At 35.7% G+C, this 20,429-nt stretch overlaps 1 protein-coding gene across 1 annotated transcript in view; it reads left to right on the forward strand.

Moving 5' to 3' along the window:
* The window catches only part of LOC107741783 (glutamate receptor ionotropic, kainate 3-like), a 125,613-nt gene that overhangs the window by 60,586 nt on the left and 44,598 nt on the right, over positions 1–20,429 (forward strand). The window contains exons 2-7 of the mRNA XM_016554567.1: positions 4,934–5,107; positions 6,215–6,472; positions 7,458–7,639; positions 11,107–11,160; positions 14,295–14,465; positions 18,943–19,086. Coding sequence (XP_016410053.1) covers positions 4,934–5,107; positions 6,215–6,472; positions 7,458–7,639; positions 11,107–11,160; positions 14,295–14,465; positions 18,943–19,086 — 983 coding nt within the window. The remainder of the gene's footprint in view (positions 1–4,933; positions 5,108–6,214; positions 6,473–7,457; positions 7,640–11,106; positions 11,161–14,294; positions 14,466–18,942; positions 19,087–20,429) is intronic.

A 20,429-nucleotide genomic window follows, 5' to 3' on the forward strand; every position in this document is an offset into this window, starting at 1 on the left:
TATTTATTTATTTATTTATTTATTTATTTATTTATTTATTTATTTATTTATTTATTTATTTATTTATTTATTTATTTATTTATTTATTTATTTATTTATTTATTTATTCTTATTCTTTTACAGTTATACTATTGAACTGCAAAGTATTTCATGTTTTAATAATAATAATAATAATAATAATAATAATATGACAATGATTTGTTTATTTATTTATTTATTTATGTTGCTTTCACATATTAAATCATAGAGCTTTTATTTTGGTGAAAATGAAATGCTTCTCTTTTGTTGACAATAGATTTATAAACCATTGTTAATACAAAATTGGGAAGATTCTTGGCGCATGTTGCATTTTTAAATACACACTATATGTGGCTTGCAGAGGTGGAGTTTGTGTGGAGCAGCATTTACTGTGAATCAAAACACTAAAACTATGTTAACATGAGCTGCTCATGTGAAAAGATCACAGTTAAATACGCAGTGCATCTGATTTTTACAATTTCATTGCTAAACCATATCCCATTATCAGCCATTGTTAGAATTTATAAAAAATAATCATAATAAAAACAAACAAACATAAATAAATAAATAAATAAATAAACAAACAAAACTGGTGAGTAACACTGTGTTCATTTCAGGCTCTGGTTATAACAGTTCAGACAGTTTACTTTGATTCTGTTTATTGCTGAACTTTTAAACCTTTTAAACATTTGCATGATGTTTTATTATGGGTAAAAAATAAATTGCAAGACAGGTTAGTCTTGTTGCTATGACAAATATGTTGTCACCCAAAAATGTAAAGTATTTGAACTTTTGTTCATCTTTAAAACCAAAATGAAGATATTTTTAATGAAACGTGAGAGATTTCTGTCCCTCTATTCCACCAAAACTTTGATGCATCAAAATGTTCATAAAGACATCATAACAGTAATCCATATGAGCCGAACGGTTTAATCCAAGTCTTCTGAAGAGACACGATTGCTTTGTATGATCAACTATTTTAATATAGGCTTTTATTTGGAAGTTCAAAAGATTTTTTACTTCTTCACTTCTTCATGTATCATGCTTGCACATTTGAGCTTCCATTTACCATTAAATGGATTAAACTGATTAAACCGCTCAATTCATATTCTTTTATTTCATAATTAGCTTTTTCAAGAATCAAAGTTTTGGACTTTCAGTGGATAGAAATCTCTCAGGTTTCATTAAAAATATCGTCATGTGTTTCGAAGATGAATGAAAGTCTTATATGTTTGGAATGACGAGGATGAGTAAATGATGACAGAACTTTTATTTTTCTGTGAACTATCCCCTTAAATTCACCAAGACCTGAGCATACCATTCTTTTTTTTTCCCTCTTTTTTTTGTTTTTTTTTGTTCTAAACTTGTTACCAATTTGTTTTACTTGTATTATTCTCACTGTTTATGCAGTATTTTGGGTCCCACTTTATATTAGGCGGCCTTAACTACTATGTACTTACATCACAAAATAAGTACAATGTACTTATTGTGTTCATATTGTATTGCAAAACACTTTTGCTGCTATTGAGGTGGGATACAGGTAAGGTTAGGGACAGGTTTGGTGGTATGGATAGATTTAAGGTGGGTTAAGGTGTAAGGGATGGATCAACAGTGTAATTATAAATGTAATTACAGAAATTAATTACAGATGTAATTACATGCAGGTGTTTTTAAAATACAAGTACTATGTAAAAACATGTATGTACACAATAAGTGCATTGTACCAAATGCTTAATTAAATTGTAAGTACATAGTAGTTAAGGCCACTTAATATAAAGGGGAACCGTATTTGGAGTAGTAAACTGTTTTATTGCTGTCAGAAATCACTTCACATGATGCTTGTATGGGAAGGTGCGTTGAAGCTAATGGTGGTGATTCAATCCCAGTGACTCAAACACCCTTTCTGTTACTCACCGACACCAGCAGGTGGCATTCTTTGAGGTAGGGTTCTGCATGTGTTTTTTTGTTTGTTTTTCTTTGCGCCAGCTCCCGCAAGATTCTGTCATGCTCCCACTAAACATATTTATATTTATTTTTAAATTTTCCCCCTGCTCCTGCGCACAAAATCTTGCAAGTAGAGATTGATGCAGATTTTTTTTAGTCTAATTCCAGTAAAATCTTGCTTCGGTTTCAGGCTTTTTTTATTATTATTATTATTATTTTTTTTTTTTACAATTCCCACATACAATGCTTCAGACCTCACCTTGCATTTGTCACAACAGGCAGAAGGAAGGGGATTTATCTTGCATTCACATAAAATAGAAAAACATTGCGCTCTCTAACCTTGCGCCTGCAAAACAATTATTTCCATTGCGCAATAGACAAATAACATTTTGTACTGTAAAACATAAAGTTAATTTGAGTAACTTATATTTTATTGTAGATATTTAATATTTCTGCACCTACACACGGGAACTGAAAACTTGTCCGGTGTCACATTCAAAAAACATGCTTCAAAAGGGAGAAGATATCAGTATGAGATTCATTCAGAAACACTGTTTCACCACTAGCCCCGATGCGAATCACGCGCTAAGAATTTATATAATTGTGTTGCAATTTACAGTCTTACTTTGCAGTGTTCCTAAAAAACTAGTGCATTGTAAAGAGGTCTTCTGGCAGCCGTATTAGTAAAGGTAGCAGCTGTAATGAGCACATGTTTTCTCTATCAGGCTACAACCCAAGAGATTAATTAGGCCGCCTTTGTAAAGCTGTTTCAAAACAGGAAACAACTTAATCGCAACTTAAACTGACTGATGTTAGAGAAAGATGTGCAAGAAATCTGAGATCAAAAGTTACAGCTCAATTTACATTTAGCCCTTTAAAGACCCCGTTTAGCACAGAGCCGTACATCAACGTAAATATCCTGCGCCATTAACTTGTCGTATCTGTTTATTCATAGAGATTCTCCTGATCGGAAACAAGCTTCTTCTCTGCTGTTTGATGGAGGAGTCGCAAGCGTTTTGCTTTATGGCTTGTATATCTGGAAACAGCCGCATTCATTGTAAAGCTATTCGCGGGGCATTTTTTTTTTCTCCTCGCAGCAGCTGATCTCCCATTTTTATTAAATCTATTTTAGTGCTTCCGAGCAATGCACATTTTATCCTCTTAATAGTCAAATTAGTATATACTCCAGCAATTACTTAATGTACTCTAATGAGATTTCCCCACAAAACGGCAGGATTCATTTATTTTAATGCGCCAGGGCTCTTTCCAGGGAGTTTATGCATCATGTCCCTTCAGAAGTCAAGCAGCGCTGGAGTCATAAATAGTGTGCATGGCTCAAAGGATGCTGTGCTGCTCTCTGGTTTGTAGGCCTGTGATCTCCCCTGCAGCCTCGTACTTGAGCTCTTCTCCTCTGGGAGAATAACAGCGATGTTCAGGTCGTTCTTGACCTGTGCTGAAGTCTGACTCAAGAACTCTTAAATATTCATGCATTCATGGATCTACATGCGACGGACTCTAAAAGCAGGATTGGAAATATTAAAAAGAAATGCTAAAAAAAAGTCCAAGGGTTCTTCTCTGTTTGGAATAGTGTTTATCTGGTATGCTTATGCACTATAAAATTCAGCAGGCACTTTCCACGAATAAGGTTGGCATCCCATTGCTGGTCTGAAGCTTTACAATAACAAATTCCATAGATTTGTTGTGAAAAGTATTAAACATGTTAGATAAATGATTATATAAATTAACATGCATGACAAGTAGAACATTTTAAGCAAATCAGTTGTCTGAGCAATCCCTTCATAAACCCCATTTAAATCAATCAATCAATCAATCAATCAATATTGTGATATACAGGACACAAGCTAAGTATTGACACTATTTATTTCATGCTCAAGCATTTTACTCCTGTTATCAAAAGTATTGTAAGAACATTAATAAATAAAATGTAGGCCTATGCACGTATGTTTATGTACTGTATATGTTTGCATTTATGGGAAATATAAGTTTATCAATAAAAATAAACCAATATTTGGTGTTTGATGTTATTTTTTCAGTTACAAACCTGCTACAAAAATGCAAACATTATTTAAAGAGAATTTTTTATTACATATTTTTCTAAGTACTGACAATTTTATATAGTAGTAGTAGTAACAATAATAATAATACATCACTCCATTTCAAGTTTTACACGCTTTAGTTTCAGCCATTATTTTGTACTCTTCTTGTGGAAAGTGCTAACAGTATTTTAAATCCCAAATAGCATGAACCGATAATATGTGAAATTGAATTTTGTACAACCGAACAAACTTTGCTCCTCCAATATTTCTCTCTGCTCATTTGTCTTTGGCTTCGAGACCGTCATATCGCTGATATACTCTGGAAAGGTGAAGCAGGTCTAACAGCATTAATCCTCAAGGGCTGAAGATTGCTCAGCGTGCTCCAGATGTTATCATTTTATTGTTTTTATAGGGTTCTATTGCACAGTAAAGTCAATAAACACAGAGTTTACTTCTCCAGTTCTTCCATTGGTGGAATCTTGGCAGTAAAATGCATTTCTGAAAATCTCAGCAGATTGTTATGAAATGAATTTGCCCAAATGGCTTTAAACTTTCAAACCTCTGTGCAAAAACTCTATCCACAAGCTATAGGCCTGTGTATGTTTTAACAGAGAATGAAAGGTGACCTGCAGGCCTTAAGAAGGCAAGGTACCTTTGATGAAGCCATTTACTTTTCTCTTTCTCTCTTTCACTCTCCTCATCTCCATTATGGCCTTGAACTTTAAAAGCCTGAGCTGTGACTGTCAGACACTCTTTCTTTCTGCTGAGCAGATCGAAAAGGGTTGCTTAAGTACACAAGCGAGCTAGCCGACAGCTCTAAATGCAAAACACCTCCAGAGGTTTGGATGTGGTGCCAGGCTTCGTCTCCGGGTTCAGCTTGGGTTCATTTGACAGTGATTTCTCTTGTTTTTTAGGTGGAATTTTTGAACAAATGGATGGACCCGTGGCGCTCGTCAGCTCCGAGGAACTGGCCTTTAAATTTGCAGTTAATAATATCAACAGAAACAGGACATTATTGCCCAACACAACGTTAACATACGACATTCAGAGGATTAATATCTATGATAGCTTTGAGGCCTCCAGAAAAGGTGAGTTGTGTGAAAATGTAAAGCTTTGTGGCTGTGTTTAGACTACTACTTACCCAAAAATGAAAATTTGCTGATCATTTAGTCCCTCGGGTCATCCAAGATATATGTTAGTTTGTTCAAGGGAACAGATTTGGAGAAATGTTGCATTCCATAACTTGCTCACCAATGGATGCTCTGCAGTGAATGGGTGCCGTCAGAATGAGAGTCCAAACAGCTGATAAAACCATCACAATAATCAGTCCATCAGTTAACGCCTTGTGAAGTAACCCAGCAGGCACACAATGTCATAAGACGTTGATATTTGGTTAAATTTCGGTTACGACATCGGGTGACCAAAATTCAATGTAAATTCAACGTCTAATGTCAATGTTAAATTGATGTCCAATACCGACGTCAGCTGACGTTGATATTTTGTTGTTTTTAGGTTGTGTAACTAAAATCCAATGTTAGGTCAACGTCAAATTGACGTCAAATATTGACGTCAACCCGATTTTCATTTTCAGCCAAAATGCAACATCTGTCTGACGTCATGTCCAATGTCAAAGTGACGTTACATAGACGTCCGGTGCCTGCTGGGAAAAAGCTGCACGTTTGTAAGAAACAAATCCGTTATTAAGGCCTTTTAACTTTAAACAGTTACTTCTGCACAAAATACCAGCCCATAATCCTTAATAACGCATCCTTCAATAAAAAACCCCATCTCCTTTTGTCCTGTATATACACCAGCATTTTTGTTTAGAACTCATCTGCATTTTGTATGGCTTGAGGGTGAGTACATTTTCAGCAAATTTTAATTTTGGGGTGACCTATTCCTTTAAGTAAATGTAACCTTTAACTCTTTAACCAGTAAGCAATAACTTTTATTAACTCTTAATATATTTCTTAGGTCAAAACCCACTTTAAAGGCCTCATGTTCTGACCACAAACACAGTAAAAAAAGTACTATTGTGAATATATATTTAATTAATATTGCTATTCTATCTATTCAAATTATGACAGAATGAAACTTACCACTGCTTTGTAAAACGTACAAAGGAATATTCTGCATGCAGTGACATTTCTGTTTTGACATTTCTTACCACATGACCCACCGTCTGCTCTCGCCAGCGTGCGACCAGCTGTCTTTAGGTGTAGTTGCCATATTTGGGCCGTCTCACAGCTCCTCATCGAATGCTGTACAGTCTATCTGCAATGCCCTGGAGGTGCCACACATTCAAGTGCGATGGAAACACCACCCGATGGACAATAGGGATACATTTTATGCCAACCTGTACCCGGATTACTCTTCTCTCAGCTATGCTATCTTAGACCTGGTGCAGTTCCTCAAGTGGAAGACAGCCACCGTGGTTTACGATGACAGCACAGGTGAGCAATAATGGCTTTATGTCAGTGTGTCATTGTAAACTGTGTTACTTGATGAAGTCCTTGCAGCCAAAGTGGGACCGCCACCTTTAAAAGTGTATTTTAGACTCTGTACTTCAGTGATAAGAAGCAGAAGTCTCTTAATTTTCCTGTTGCTGTCTTCAGGCCTCGATATTCTAGAAACAGTTCGCATTAAAGTAATCGAGCAATGCTGCTTCTGACAGGAGCGGGAATGGAAAGCAATTCATCTGAGATGCAAAATATGTGATAACAACATTTATTATTAAAAGTACAACCAGGATAACTGCATGTTAAATTGAATGTCTGCTTTATAGTACATGTTTTCAGAGCTGTGGCACAGAGGGAAGCATTTTGCTTTCAAAATTTTAGCAGATCTTCTCACAAAGGACCCGGGTTTGAATCTGAGCTTGGTCATGTCCTGGTTTTCCTATCTCTCTCCGTCAAAATTTTACATGGTTTTTAGCTAGTCCAAGATGGTCATTGATCTAACTTGGTCTAGACCAGTTGGTCAACTTGGTCTTTCAATGGCAAGTACAAATTAAAATGAATTAATTAAAGGAAATTAATCTGTGAATTCATTGTACTGTACAATGTCCTGGCAGAAAATTACCAGCACCTTTTCCTAGAAAAGATTGATTGATTGATTGATTGATTGATTGTGCATGCAGGGTGGACAATATAATGACATGGGAATTTAGTAATTTTGAAATCATCCCAAAATTGGAACTTTAATTTAATATTGACCAAATATTGGCCCATTAACTGGACTAGCCAATATATTGGTTTATGTCTAGTGATATCAGTGTGGTAGACCGTCTTCTTCAAGTTGGTTACAGCTGTTAGGCCACATTCAACAAACAACATACCAGCTACCTTGTTCAAAAACCTGCTTGACTCCCCTAGGCTGGTTTGAGCTGGTGCTGATATACTAAGTCATTGACTCTGGCACTCAACTCTTCTTGTGCAGGTTTAATCAGACTCCAGGAGTTAATTATGGCTCCATCCAGGTATAACATCAGGCTGAAGATCCGACAGCTCCCTCTGGACACCACGGACACCAGACCTCTGCTCAAAGAGATGAAAAGGAGCAGAGAGTTTCGTATTATCTTCGACTGCAGCCACATAATGGCTGCCCAGATCCTCAAACAAGTGAGTTCATACTCTGTTAAAGTGATGCACACTCATATCATACTATCCACTGATGTTCTCTCAGAAGTCAAGCCTGTTTGAAGTTTTAGTCCAGATCTGGAGAAGCTGTTTTGGATTAGGATCTGACGTTTTAAATGAAATATGCTATATCTTTTGCTGGAGGCAGAATGGAGATGAAGCTACACATACATGTGAACATGTAGAGTGGCCCCAAAAAGTGTTAACTGTTTCTTTATGCTATCCTTATAAAAAGTATCAATGTCATTGCAAAAAGCCATTCAATATTTATCTTTTGGCACCCTTATGAAGGCCTGTATGAGCCGATACACATTGGATTGAATTTTTGTAGCCTCCTAAAAAGGTCTCTATATCAAATAAATGCGAGTGCCTGGTTAATATTGTATGTTTTAATTTTATACAGAAACACCTAGTGCTATATGTTTGAATTGTGTATCTTTTTAGAGCACCTAGTATTTTTTGATTGCCAGAAAAAAGGCTTAAATTTGAAGTGAGGATAAAACAATAGATATGCTTCTCTAAATGAAGACTGCGTTAAAAGAATTTAGTCACTTTGTGCTTGTTAGTACAGCTGTAGCTCTTGTATCATTTGTTTGAAGATGCCATTTGCTTTGAAGTTTTTAGAGAGCTAAACATCAAAGGTTTGTAGGCACCTAAAAAGTTTGCTAGTCATGCATAACTTAAGTCGATGGCAGCACATAGCACATAGAATTATACAGACAAATGTTGCAAAAGCTTAAAGTATACTTCAGTTTTGACTTGATATATACTTATACTTTCAGCTATATAAGCATATGCATATAGCTGAAAGTATAGACTTTTAAAGTATGTGATTATAAATATAATTGATACAATGATGTCATATTTGAGAGATAAAAAGTCAAAATTATGAGATACTTCATCATAACGAGATACAAAGTTGAATGTGATGCTAAATCAGAATTGACAAAAAGTTGAAATTATGGCATGTCTCAATTATGAGATAATAAGTCATAATTACGAGATAAAAAGTAGAAATTATGGCAACTCAAAATTATGAGATAACAATTTAAAATTGTGGCATACTAAATCATAATTATCAGATAAAATAGTAACAATTATGGCATAAGAAGTAAAATGAGATAAAAAGAAATAATTAGGACATAAAAAGACTATTTTGTCATAATTGTAAATTATGTCATAATGGCTTCATCTCATAATTTCAACCTTTTCCGCATAATTACAACTCATAAATTTAACTATGTAAAAATGTAACTTATGAAATGTGTATGTGTAACTTATGACAGCCTTTAAATAAACCAAATTTGACAAATTTGACCTCTCTGACTCTTACCGCACCACCTACTGGTCATTAAATATTGTGTCATGGTCAGCGATTTTGCCTATATAATTCATCCATTAAGTGAGTTTTAAGTGTCTAAATGCTTTTTTGGGCCATTATACAAAATACTATTTCTCATCTTTTATTAGCCTGAAATATAAATACAGACCAAACTCTGGGATGTCAGTTAAGAAACTTAGCAGTGTAGTCTTGAAAGAAATCAGATTTTAATTTTTTTTTTTATCCAGTGCTGTAGATGCGAAGGGAAGATTTAGGTCGTGCGTTCACAAACTTGTCCTTGCAACAAAAAATCTCATCTGATAACATCGCAACTGCTATGGAGAATGTTTACTTCGGGTCAAATGGGGACTGAATATGTTTTTCTATGTATATCTAAGAGAAAACACTGCTTTAAACCTCGTATGGGTTTCAAAGGCTCTCCAGACGGTATTTTGCTCTTCATTTCATTCAGCGTTGACGCCCCTGCATGTATCTTCCAGTTTAACTGTAGGCTGCATTATTTCGCATTTGAACTTATGAAAAAGTTGTGTCATTCTCTGTGGCCCGAGTCCTCTTAATAAGCTTAGTCCTGCGGTCACCTGTCTACAACCTGTCTGCGGCTCGTTTTTCTCTGTCAGCCTCTCCTGAACTTCTGTCGGTGCATGTACTCCCCCTCAGGCCAAAGAGAAATAGGAAATGCAGTCGGACACAGAGTCTGTCTGAGATGTCTGTGGGCTAAATCCCAGAAGTCTTTAAAAGGCAGTCTATGCTTGTGTGTGTGTGTGTGTGTGTGTGTGAGAGGGACTGCGTGATATAGAAAGTACAGGCACAGACATAGAAGGGGCTATTTCTGCAACCCATTGTAAGAAATGAAACCATTTCTGACTTTTTCACAAACTCGAGTGATTACGGTCTAGAAGAGGGAAAGAGCTCAGCATAACCTTGAGTTTTCCTCATGGCAGATGGCATAATTAAAGCAGACATACTGTATGAGCACCAAGGGAAAAGGGAGCATTTGTATGAACATTGAAGGAAATATATTGGGAGTAGCTATGACCAATGTATGAAGCAATCAGTATGTTTGAATACAGGAATAGGGTCCTATGATTTTCATGATGCAGAAAATTTGATTAGAATCACAGAATCCAGACTTAAAAATGGAACCGTATATCCTAGAATGCCATGGAATTTTGCCACATTTAGATTAATAAATCAAAAAGTAGGGCTGTATGCTTTATCAGATTGCAAAATGGAATAGTGTTTGTTAATATTGAAGCACAAAACAAAAAAATAATAATTTGTCTATATTTTAAAAGATTACATTTTAAATATGTTTGGTGCATCCGTTATCACAATTTTTAATGTTATATTTGTTATTAACCATAAAAATAATCCAGAATACAGAATTTCATAAAAATAAATAAATGCATACATACATACATACAAATAAACAACACATTTCATAGGGCACTATTATTGTTAAAATTGTAATAGATTATTACATTTTTAAAGTTGTATGGATTCAGTTGATTAGACATACTTTTTGATTATTAACTAAACCATTAGAACGGAATCCTGAAAAGAAAAAAAAAACAAACAAAAAAAACTGAATTTGAAGTTGGACAAACAAATAGGAATAGAATAGAATATAATTGAATATAATTGAATTGAATTGAATTTCCATGGGGTGGGTGGGTATGGATTTCATAGAGCCCTATAGTAATAGTAAATTTATTTTCATCCTCAGGTCATTCCAAACCATTTTGTCAAACGTCCCCTTTCACTTTTGTTGTATGCAAAAGATCAGCATCAATAGTCTTATCTTTTGTGTTCGGTAGAAGAACAAAAGTCATATTTGGAACAGTATGAGGTGGTCATCTATCTTTTGAAGGGCCCCTATCTCTACTAAAAGCTAACTGTTGTGCTATATGCTACAAGAAACACAGATGGAGAGAGACGTCGATAAATCAACAGAGTTGAATAGTTCTTCATAGTTCCGCTATTTTGATTCAATCTCATTTGTTGTCATTGTTTGTGTTGGCTGCCACAATGATTGGCAAATTACTCTGACATGACATAGTGACCTTTTTCATTGTTTTTTTCTACCCCACCCCTCCTCTTCCTCCAGGCCCAGATGATGGGGATGATGACAGAGTACTATCACTACATCTTCACCACTTTGGTAATGTACCGCAGTACTAATGGCAAATTGAATGTCATTTGTTCTTGTGCTGCTCCCACTTTATTTTTTGATGAATGGATTTTAATTGCAGATGAGCTTTGGATCCAGTCTGGAATATCAATTTAACTTGATAAAACAGCCTTAATGGAGTTTCTGCCACCCCAGTGTAAACATTAGCCCTTCCCTTAAGCTCAGATCAACAAAACGTCTTTGAAAAGCCTTTACAAAGGCAACAAAGTGATTGACAACTGTGTTCCACCTCTGGATTTTCAAGCTCAGAAGTTTAAATTGCAAATCACTATTTTTAGAGATTTCCTCACAAACAATTTCTCTTTAACAAATTTTGGTGCTGTTGCTAAATCTAGTGATCCTACTACAGAGGCCTCATATAAGACATATTCAGAAAGTTCTGCTGTTATTTTAGCATTGTTTATGTTATTTATTAATGTTTTAAATAAGCTTCCATGTTTATATTTTACAATTTAATTTCAATTTTAGTTATTTTTGCAATTATTAGTAGTATTTTTTAAAACTGTTTCTTTATAGCTTAAATTTGTATTTAATTTACTTATTTTATTATTTAAACAAACTTATTCACTTGGTTTTTGGGACAGAGTTTGAGTGTCCTTGAAATGCACCATATATGTCAAGCATCTGAGTTATGAGTGAGGTTTACTGATCCTTGCTAAAGGCTTGATTACTACCCAACACACTGAAAACTAATCAACTGTGTGTTTTTCATTAGATTATTAAAATTTTTCAGCCCATGTGAATTGAGCTATGTTATTTTCACACATTTATCATTTGTTATGATGAATAGACTATAGCAGTCACCCTGAGGAGATACGCAAGTTGAATTTCACTGGAAGACAATGCGAATGTACTAAAATAAAATATGTTTCTAGAATGTGTATTTTTTATATAATTGCACAGAAATTGAAGCACACAGCAAATATGCATATGTATATATGTGCTATTTTTCATTTATAAAAATGTGGATTTGTCAAAACATTTAGGCAGTTTAGGCATTTATATTAAGTGTAAAAACAGTAGTAGATAAGTGCTTACACCAAGTATAAATAACATCTTGTTCTCACAAAATGCAAATAGTTATAGATGTTATTCAAAGTGTAAACAGAAGTAATGTTGTGTGTACTGAAGGTAAATTATCTAAACAATAGTAAGCAAAGATAGTAAGAAAAAAAATATATATATATATGTATATATATATATATATATCAACCCTGAAAATACATTTTAAGTGTCATGCCTAATCAAACTATGCACTCAGATCTGATTATTTTATATGCAAAATATAGTTTATATAGTTTATATATGCAACTTTTAGTTTAGAAAGAAAGAAAGAATTTGTATTTGAAATAACAATTTGCATATTAATTGTTGATAAAAATTTAAAAAAAAAAAAGTGTTTGACGACAGTGCTGTGGCAGATTAAATTTGGTGAGTCCAAAGCACCTTCTGCTTTAGGATCTCTAAATGAACTGTATTTTCCTGGCGGGTCGCATATCATTTTTCGAGGTTTTTGTTAGCTGTGCGCCTTTTTTCTTTCGCGATCTTTCGCGAACAATGGAGCTGCGTTGGAGTGTTTGATAGTATTTTGGGTGCTGTCATCATATCGCTACACCATACAATTTGCAGAAAGAGAAAGCTGAAAAGGTTTTGAGGTTAATGTGTTACAAATAAATCAAGCATAAAGCTTGATATATTATTTTAACCTGGTGAAATGTAAATGACACAGCGCACGAAACTATATTCGTTTCTTTTTGTTTAAATCCATCTGGACCATACAACAGGACTCTCAAAGCCTTGACATCCGGGTATCCGGGAGACAAGTCAGTAAATTCGAGTAAAATCACAGGCTTCGCTTATCCCGTGCGAATGCACCACACGAAATTCAGATGTGGGGGGGTAATTTCAAAATCACACAAGGTCCCCAGATAATACTAATCCCGTGCGAATAGGGCTAATGACATAATAAAATGAACAATGTATCTATTTTCGTAATGATATTTTTTACAATATTCCAACTGGAATTCCACTACATTCTAAGCATTTGAGCATCGATCATCTCTTAATTATCTCTTAATGCCGCACTGATACAGTAAAACATTAAGATGTAAAGAAGCCATAAAACAGGCTTCCATCATAACATCTACATTTAACAAGAAATCATTTATGCTATAGTTCAAAAAGTGCTGTTTCTCGGGGCAAGCATTTTTCTGCATGTGTTTGTCATGCTTCTCTCCGAACAGTTCCAGACCCACAGGGTGTTAATGAAATAGTCTATTATGTTCTACCACATTTCTTCGCCGCCCCCACCTTCGCAACATGTTTGGCAATATGTAGGATGGTACAAGAAACAGAGCGACTGTTCTCAGAATAACACTCCAGACAATAGCATGCGTAGTGTGGGTGTGTGTTGGTATTATTCTAGAGCGTTAATTAGCCTCAGCATATTACGGGAAGTTCTTTCAATGAACACGGTCTTGCTCATTTTGCCATTCATTCTCTGTTTTATAGAACCCTGTGTTAGATGGCTGCGCCTTTTGCTTTGACCTCGTAAAATGAAAAGATCTTGATTAATTTAGACTTAATCTTAATGCTATTTTCCACCCCAGCAATTTCATTTTGAGAGTGTTTCATCCCACTGCATTGAGAATGTGAAATTCTGATCCTTTTTTGAAGAATCCACACTGTTAAAATCATTGAATGCCCAGATATAGTGACACATTTCAGTGTCAGGTCGACATTCAGAGCGGTGTGAAGTGTTTACGGTTCGATTCGCTGGATGGGAGCAATGAAGACCGGATTACAGAGGAAATAACTGTTTCAATCAGCTATTGTGCGAATGACTCCTGGCTCACTGTCTATACATGCTGGCACAGAGGTGTACGTCCTACTATGTTCATCTGGCTGTGCCCAGGCGGCCTGGAAAGCATGGTATTATCCTTAATCTCTTTAATTTTTGCTCTGTTTATCTTTTTTTTTACCCCCCTCTCTATCTCCTGCTTTTATTAGGGGACAAAGAGACAAGAAGCCTCTCACCCAGCAACAATGAAGCTCGATTCAGGCCGGTTAAATGAGATCTTTTCTCTCTCTTGCTCTTCCTCTAGGATCTCATGGCCATAAACCTGGAGCCGTACCGCTTCTGCGGTGTCAATATGACTGGCTTCCGCATCCTAAACGTGGACAATCCTCAGGTTGCCTCCATTGTGGAGAAGTGGTCCCTTGAGAGGCAGTTTCCCCCAAAACCTGACTCCGGTATCCTGGAAGGGATCATGACGGTATGCTTCCATTTTCTCTCTGAATATCACCGCCAGCGAACCAAAAAATAAATGCCAAATTAAACAATGGCACAAAAGCTTTGAATAGGTTCCACTTTCACTGTAACTAATGTAATCCATAGCCGTACTTATTCAGTTAATCCATACTCTTAAAAAAATAACCTTTAAAGGAGCTATTTATTACTTTATATATTCTGTGAGCTGTTTCAGATGGATTTGGTGTCTGTAATAATACTATTTGCCATGGTTGAGACTTAAATACAGTATCTACTTTTATTTGCTAGGTAATATAATATTTTAGACTGCAGCAGTTCAGATTTAATAATCCCAAATGGTATGCCTCATGCACTGCCATTGTTGAATACCATAATATCATAAAGACTGGTTTCAACTGTATGGCTTTTGTGATTATCTATTAATCTATTTCACAGTAGTTCAAATACTCCTACACTGTTCTGTAGAATTTCTGATTATTTTGATGTAGAGGCGTACTGTTATTACAGAAAAAAGAAATGCATTCAGTGCTACCATTTAGTCTAAATTGACTGTTCATGAATATCAACGTGTACTGCTTTATGTCTTTTGTGCAAGGTTGAAACTCTGGAATACACATCTTATATGGTATTATTGGATCTGCAACAGCTAAGTTGCTGCCACATCCATCTGTATGTTGAATGTTTAATACAGACCATTGCAACCACTCAGTTTAGTCAGTCCAGTTATTGACTGAAAGTACTTTTCCATCTAGTCTAGTGCTCCCAACACTCTCATAATATCCACACCTCTCAAATCACAACAACTTTTTGCCTGGTTACAAGAAGCCTATGGCAAGGACGATATAAAGGACATCTCAGTGAACACTCGTCCTCCTTCCTGCGGACATGCTCGATCTAGAGTAGCTCACATTGCCTGAACAATGCACACTTCAAGCCATCATCTCTCCAGAAGATTGTTACAGGATGTGTTAGAGACTCGGCAAGTGGGTGGTCTACCAGTTATTTCTTGCTTTTTATTCATTGTCCAAAGTGTTTGCAGAAAGAATCAGTCCAGTAGCTGTTGCTTTATGGCTGGTGACAGTAGCAGAGCTGGAAAGTAACATTTTGTTGTCTATATTGAGTATTTTGATTCTTGCTTGGGTCATGAGGGTCAGTGGACAAGCATTCTTGACTCTCTGTGCATTTCAGTTCTTAAATGTTATATGTCAGGGGTGTCCAATCCTGCTGCTGAATGGCCAGCATCATGCAGATTTGCCCAACACACCTGACTGCAAGTTTTTTTGTAATTCTGAAGACCTTGTTCAGGAATTACCTGGTTCGGGTGTGTTTTAAATTGGGGTTGGAGCTAAACTCTGCAGGACAGTGACAAGAGCACGATTGGACATATATGTTAGAGGGAATGTTTTAAGTGCATAGAAAGAAACCGACTGGAGAGGGCTGGAGACCAGATACATTCAAACCACAGTAGATGTTAAAGTTCTTTGATGAGCTGAGCTTGGGGGATCAAAAACCTTGGTCAGATTTGTGAGGTACAAGGTTTTATGCTGCTGCCAGCATTGCTCCTGGAGTTGGTGAAGCTATGTCTGTCATAATTCAATGTGCAAAATAACACTTTTTAGCCTGCCATGTAGGGGAATACATTGTGAACTTTTTTGGAAGATGTTCTTTGTTCTTTTGCCAACACTTAAAAGCAGAGATAGGTAACTCTGGTCTAAGAGGGTCACCTCATCCTGCAGAGTTTAATCTCTAATCAAACAAAACTCTCTGTAATATTTGAGTAATCCTGAAAATGTTGGTTTGATTTATCAGGTGTGTTTGATTAGGGATGAAGCTAAACTCTGCATGACAGCAGCCCTTTAAGACTCTTATGAAATGCACATAGTTTTATAATACATTATCTGCAGTAATGCCACTGGATTGCTATTGGCTCACTTAGTATCTTAGTTGGAGTAGTTAATTTCTGTTCATTTTGAGTTCATTGAGTTCATTTTACTACTTTTGGAGGTGTGTTTAAGGCATCTTATAGGTACATTTTCATAGTTCTTCTTAGAGCATATTCTGATGTAGGGCATCTGATTAAGGCATTTCATAAATTTGCCATTTATGTATTTATTTTTTTGGATCATACATGCAGAGGCTGTTCAGCATTTTCATTCAGTTTAGAGAGGTTTTGAGAAATGCTTTGGCAGTATCTGAGCTTACAGTAGACCGGAAAACAGTGTTATGAAAATGGAGAGAACAAACTTACAAAAGCAGTATCTGGCAGTCCTTAACATTCAGCTGTAGCCTGTTTGCTGTAGATTGAGTGTGTCTCAATGGGAACTTGTGGTTGGATTTGGCTCAGAAGTATGACTTGGCTCAGAAGTATGAGTTTTTTGTTTAAATATATATATATATATATATATTTAAACAAAAACTGCCACAGCTTCATAACAAAAGTCCCATTACTCATGTAATACAATAATACCTACCCGGTCTCATGGCAAATACATACCTGGGGGCACATTTTTGCAAGACGCGAAATACGTACCAATAAGTACATATCACTGCATAGACAATAGGTTTGTTCGGTAGCTCACGGAGTACGGAGACGTACTTGAGAGTAGAGGAGCTCCGGTTCAAATCCCGTGTAATTACGGTTCAACAAAAATGTTCAAATCTGCATATAAGGAAGTTAAAATGGCACGGTTGCATCAAAAAAATTGTTTTTATATCAGTTTTGCATTTGTTAACACTATCGGGTAGGTTTAGGGTTGGGTTTGGTGTAGGGCATATTTCCAACACGATAGAGCATTAACTTTTAGCGACAGTCCCCGGATATTTGAATTCTGAATCGCCGCAATACGTACCTGAAGAAACGTAATAAAAACACAGCAATACGTACCTATATCAACGTAATAAAAACGTGCCAGGGTTGACGTATTGAACCTGTATTTTAGCGCCACTCAGTGGACATTTATCTTTGAAACTGCGGCGAAACGTGCAGTAAGGTATGTAAAAACGGTGTTGCAGAAATGTACGCAGAGGTACGTATTTTTATGAGACTGGGTTGAATAATACAGTATATACATGACTATGTTAATCTAATAACATTCAGTATGGATATACCATATTTATGCCAAAATGCCATGGTTAGTGTTAATAAATGTTACAGTAATGATAGTGTTACTACATGATAAATGTCCATAATAAATGTTGGTAATTTGTTGAAACAACTTCTAACTGGATCATTCATGCCACAAACTTCCTTCTGTTCAGTCTCAATCTTCTGTTCAAGTTCAATCTGTTTTATTTGGTTTTAAATCACCAACGCATCTGGGGATTGTAACAGATCATTCAGTGCTGAATTCAAGTGCTTCTCACGGGATCACATGATCAAGATCAGTCCACAAATAAACATACCTGCTCTGAGTTCCGCTGTTTTGTTCCACTTTTGGAGCATTTGCCGTTTGATGTTTCTCATCAAAAATAGCAGTGCAAAATCAAAGACAGTTGGGCAACTTTGTAGCTAACGAAATGCAAACAAAACTTAGTCACACCAGCATGACGAAAGGTCATAAAATGCGACCATTAGTCGCAGTTTGAAGACGTGCAATCTAGAATCAAGCAATACATTGGATTCTGATTTTACAGTACAAATATAGAAACAATTAGTTGTCAAACACTTATTCTTTAACTTTTAGACATTTATACTTCTAGCATTGTTGAGTTAAAGAACAATGAACAATGATGGATTACTAAAAAAGCATTGTTCATATCAAGTGCAGTTCATCTAATTTGCAAATAAAGCACTTGCTTGTTAGTAGCTCATTATATTAGCACCCCTTATTAACCCTTATGCACTATCAAAACAAGTATGAACCCTGGAAACTTGGGCACACAACAACATGAAAATGGTGCCTATTTCTTGAACCACAACCCCCTTCCTCCTCCTCCTCCTCCAAAAACAACAACACATGTATTCATACACACGGTCTCATAGCATCAGACTTGAATCAAAGGTTGAGGATTTCGGTTACACTTTATTTCGATAGTCCACTTTAGACATTCTATTAACTATAAGTAACTTTGTAACTACATGTCAACTACATGTCAACTAATTCTCATTAATTTGCAACTACATGTCTACTAACTCTCAGAGTAGACTGTTAGGGTAGGTTTAGGGTTAGTAGAATAAGTTGACAAAGAAAGTGTTAGAAGATAGTCTTAAGTGTTAAGCAGACAGTCTACTAATACTCGACTAACTGCTAGTTGACATGTAGTTGCAAAGTTACTTACTGCTAATAGAATGTCTAAAGTGGACTATCGAAATAAAGTGTTACCAGGATTTCTTTTCTACTTACATTTTAATTCAAGTGTGCTAATGGTCCTGAGCAGTGGCCCAGTTTGCCATTTGACAAGGTTGTCAACTGGTCAGGTCTTGCACTCCTCCCGCTTGTCAGATCCTTTCAGCTGACATATCACCCCCCTATTTATTCCAGACAGATGCTGCTCTGACGTACGACGCAGTCCACATCGTGTCGGTTTCTTACCAGCATGCGCCGCAGATGACTGTCAACTCATTGCAGTGTCATCGCCACAAACCCTGGAGGTTCGGAGGACGCTTCATGAGTTTCATTAAAGAGGTAATGACAATCGCTGATGGCAGTGCTGTCACAAACACTTCAGCTCTCCCAGAGGTGTAAAGTATTGGAGTAAATGTAATTAGTTACTGTACTTGAGTATCTTTTTGGATACTTTGTAGTTGTACTGAGTATCAAAGATATTAGCAACTTTTACTCTCTACTTCACTACATTTTTGAATGAGTATCTGTACTCTTTACTCCACTACATTTGAAATGAGTGTTGCAGTTACACATTAAATTTTGCATGGACCTAGCTTTTTCTGCAGCAATTTATTTCTGCTACAAAAGACGTGATACTGCCTATTACAGGTCACTGAAAGTACTGCATCAGATACTCTTAAGACTTTACTCAAGTTGTTTTGAAATTGGTGACTTGTAACTTGTAGTGGAGTAATTTTCACTGTAAGGTATCTGTACTTTTACTCAAGTATGGTTTTTAGGTACTCTTTACACCTCTGAGCTCTCCAGAGAAAAGATAAGATATATAAGATATTGTTTAAATAACACAGTATCAGCTTATCTGCTGAACACTTGTCACTGATGCCTGTTTAAACAAATTTTAAGAGGTTGTCTTTTTATTTTTGATGTAATCTACATTAATTTTATACGGTGACCCCCCAAAAAGTATTTGCACACGTTAGAGATGATTACAAAATCTTAATTTGAATATTTGAATAAATATTTTAATTTTCAATCATTTTCAATATTTGTAATTTTAATTTTAATGAAAGATAGCTTAAGCACACTTTTCAAGTTAAATATTTCATTACACTTTGGTAGGTCTGAAAGTAGAATCAATATATACACAACTCAAATTGAAGACAAAATGCATTTGGTCAGTTTTTGAAATTCTCATACCCCGACCCCAGGAGGTTAATGTGATCATTTATATTTGTGGTGTGAACTTGAAGAGAACTTAATACAGCCACTAAAATCACCTTGACACCAGTTGCTTAAAAGTAACATTAACAATGATGTTATTTGTAAAGTTGTTAGCTGAGAAAATATCTAGACTAGCAGCATTTATAAATGCTATTTTGTTTAGTTTTTTATTTTATTTTATTTTGATATGCAATGTCAGCCAAGGGTCCATAGAGATACTGCAGTGAGTCAGTGGAGAAGACTTTGTATGGAACAATATTTTTTACAGTAATATTCTTAAGTTATTCAGAGAAAATCAAGCTTTTATTTTTTAGTTGTCGACCAATATGGATTTTTCAGTGGTGCTTGTTGATATCTTAGGAAGCAGGGTGGCTGATGTCCAATATATATATATATATATATATATATATATATATATATAATAAAAAACCAGAATCACTGAGTTGGAAAAAGGATCACCC

Source organism: Sinocyclocheilus rhinocerous, unplaced genomic scaffold (genome assembly GCF_001515625.1).
Source record: "Sinocyclocheilus rhinocerous isolate Xijiao unplaced genomic scaffold, SAMN03320098_v1.1 scaffold5213, whole genome shotgun sequence".
NCBI classification, from domain to species: Eukaryota; Metazoa; Chordata; class Actinopteri; order Cypriniformes; family Cyprinidae; genus Sinocyclocheilus; species Sinocyclocheilus rhinocerous.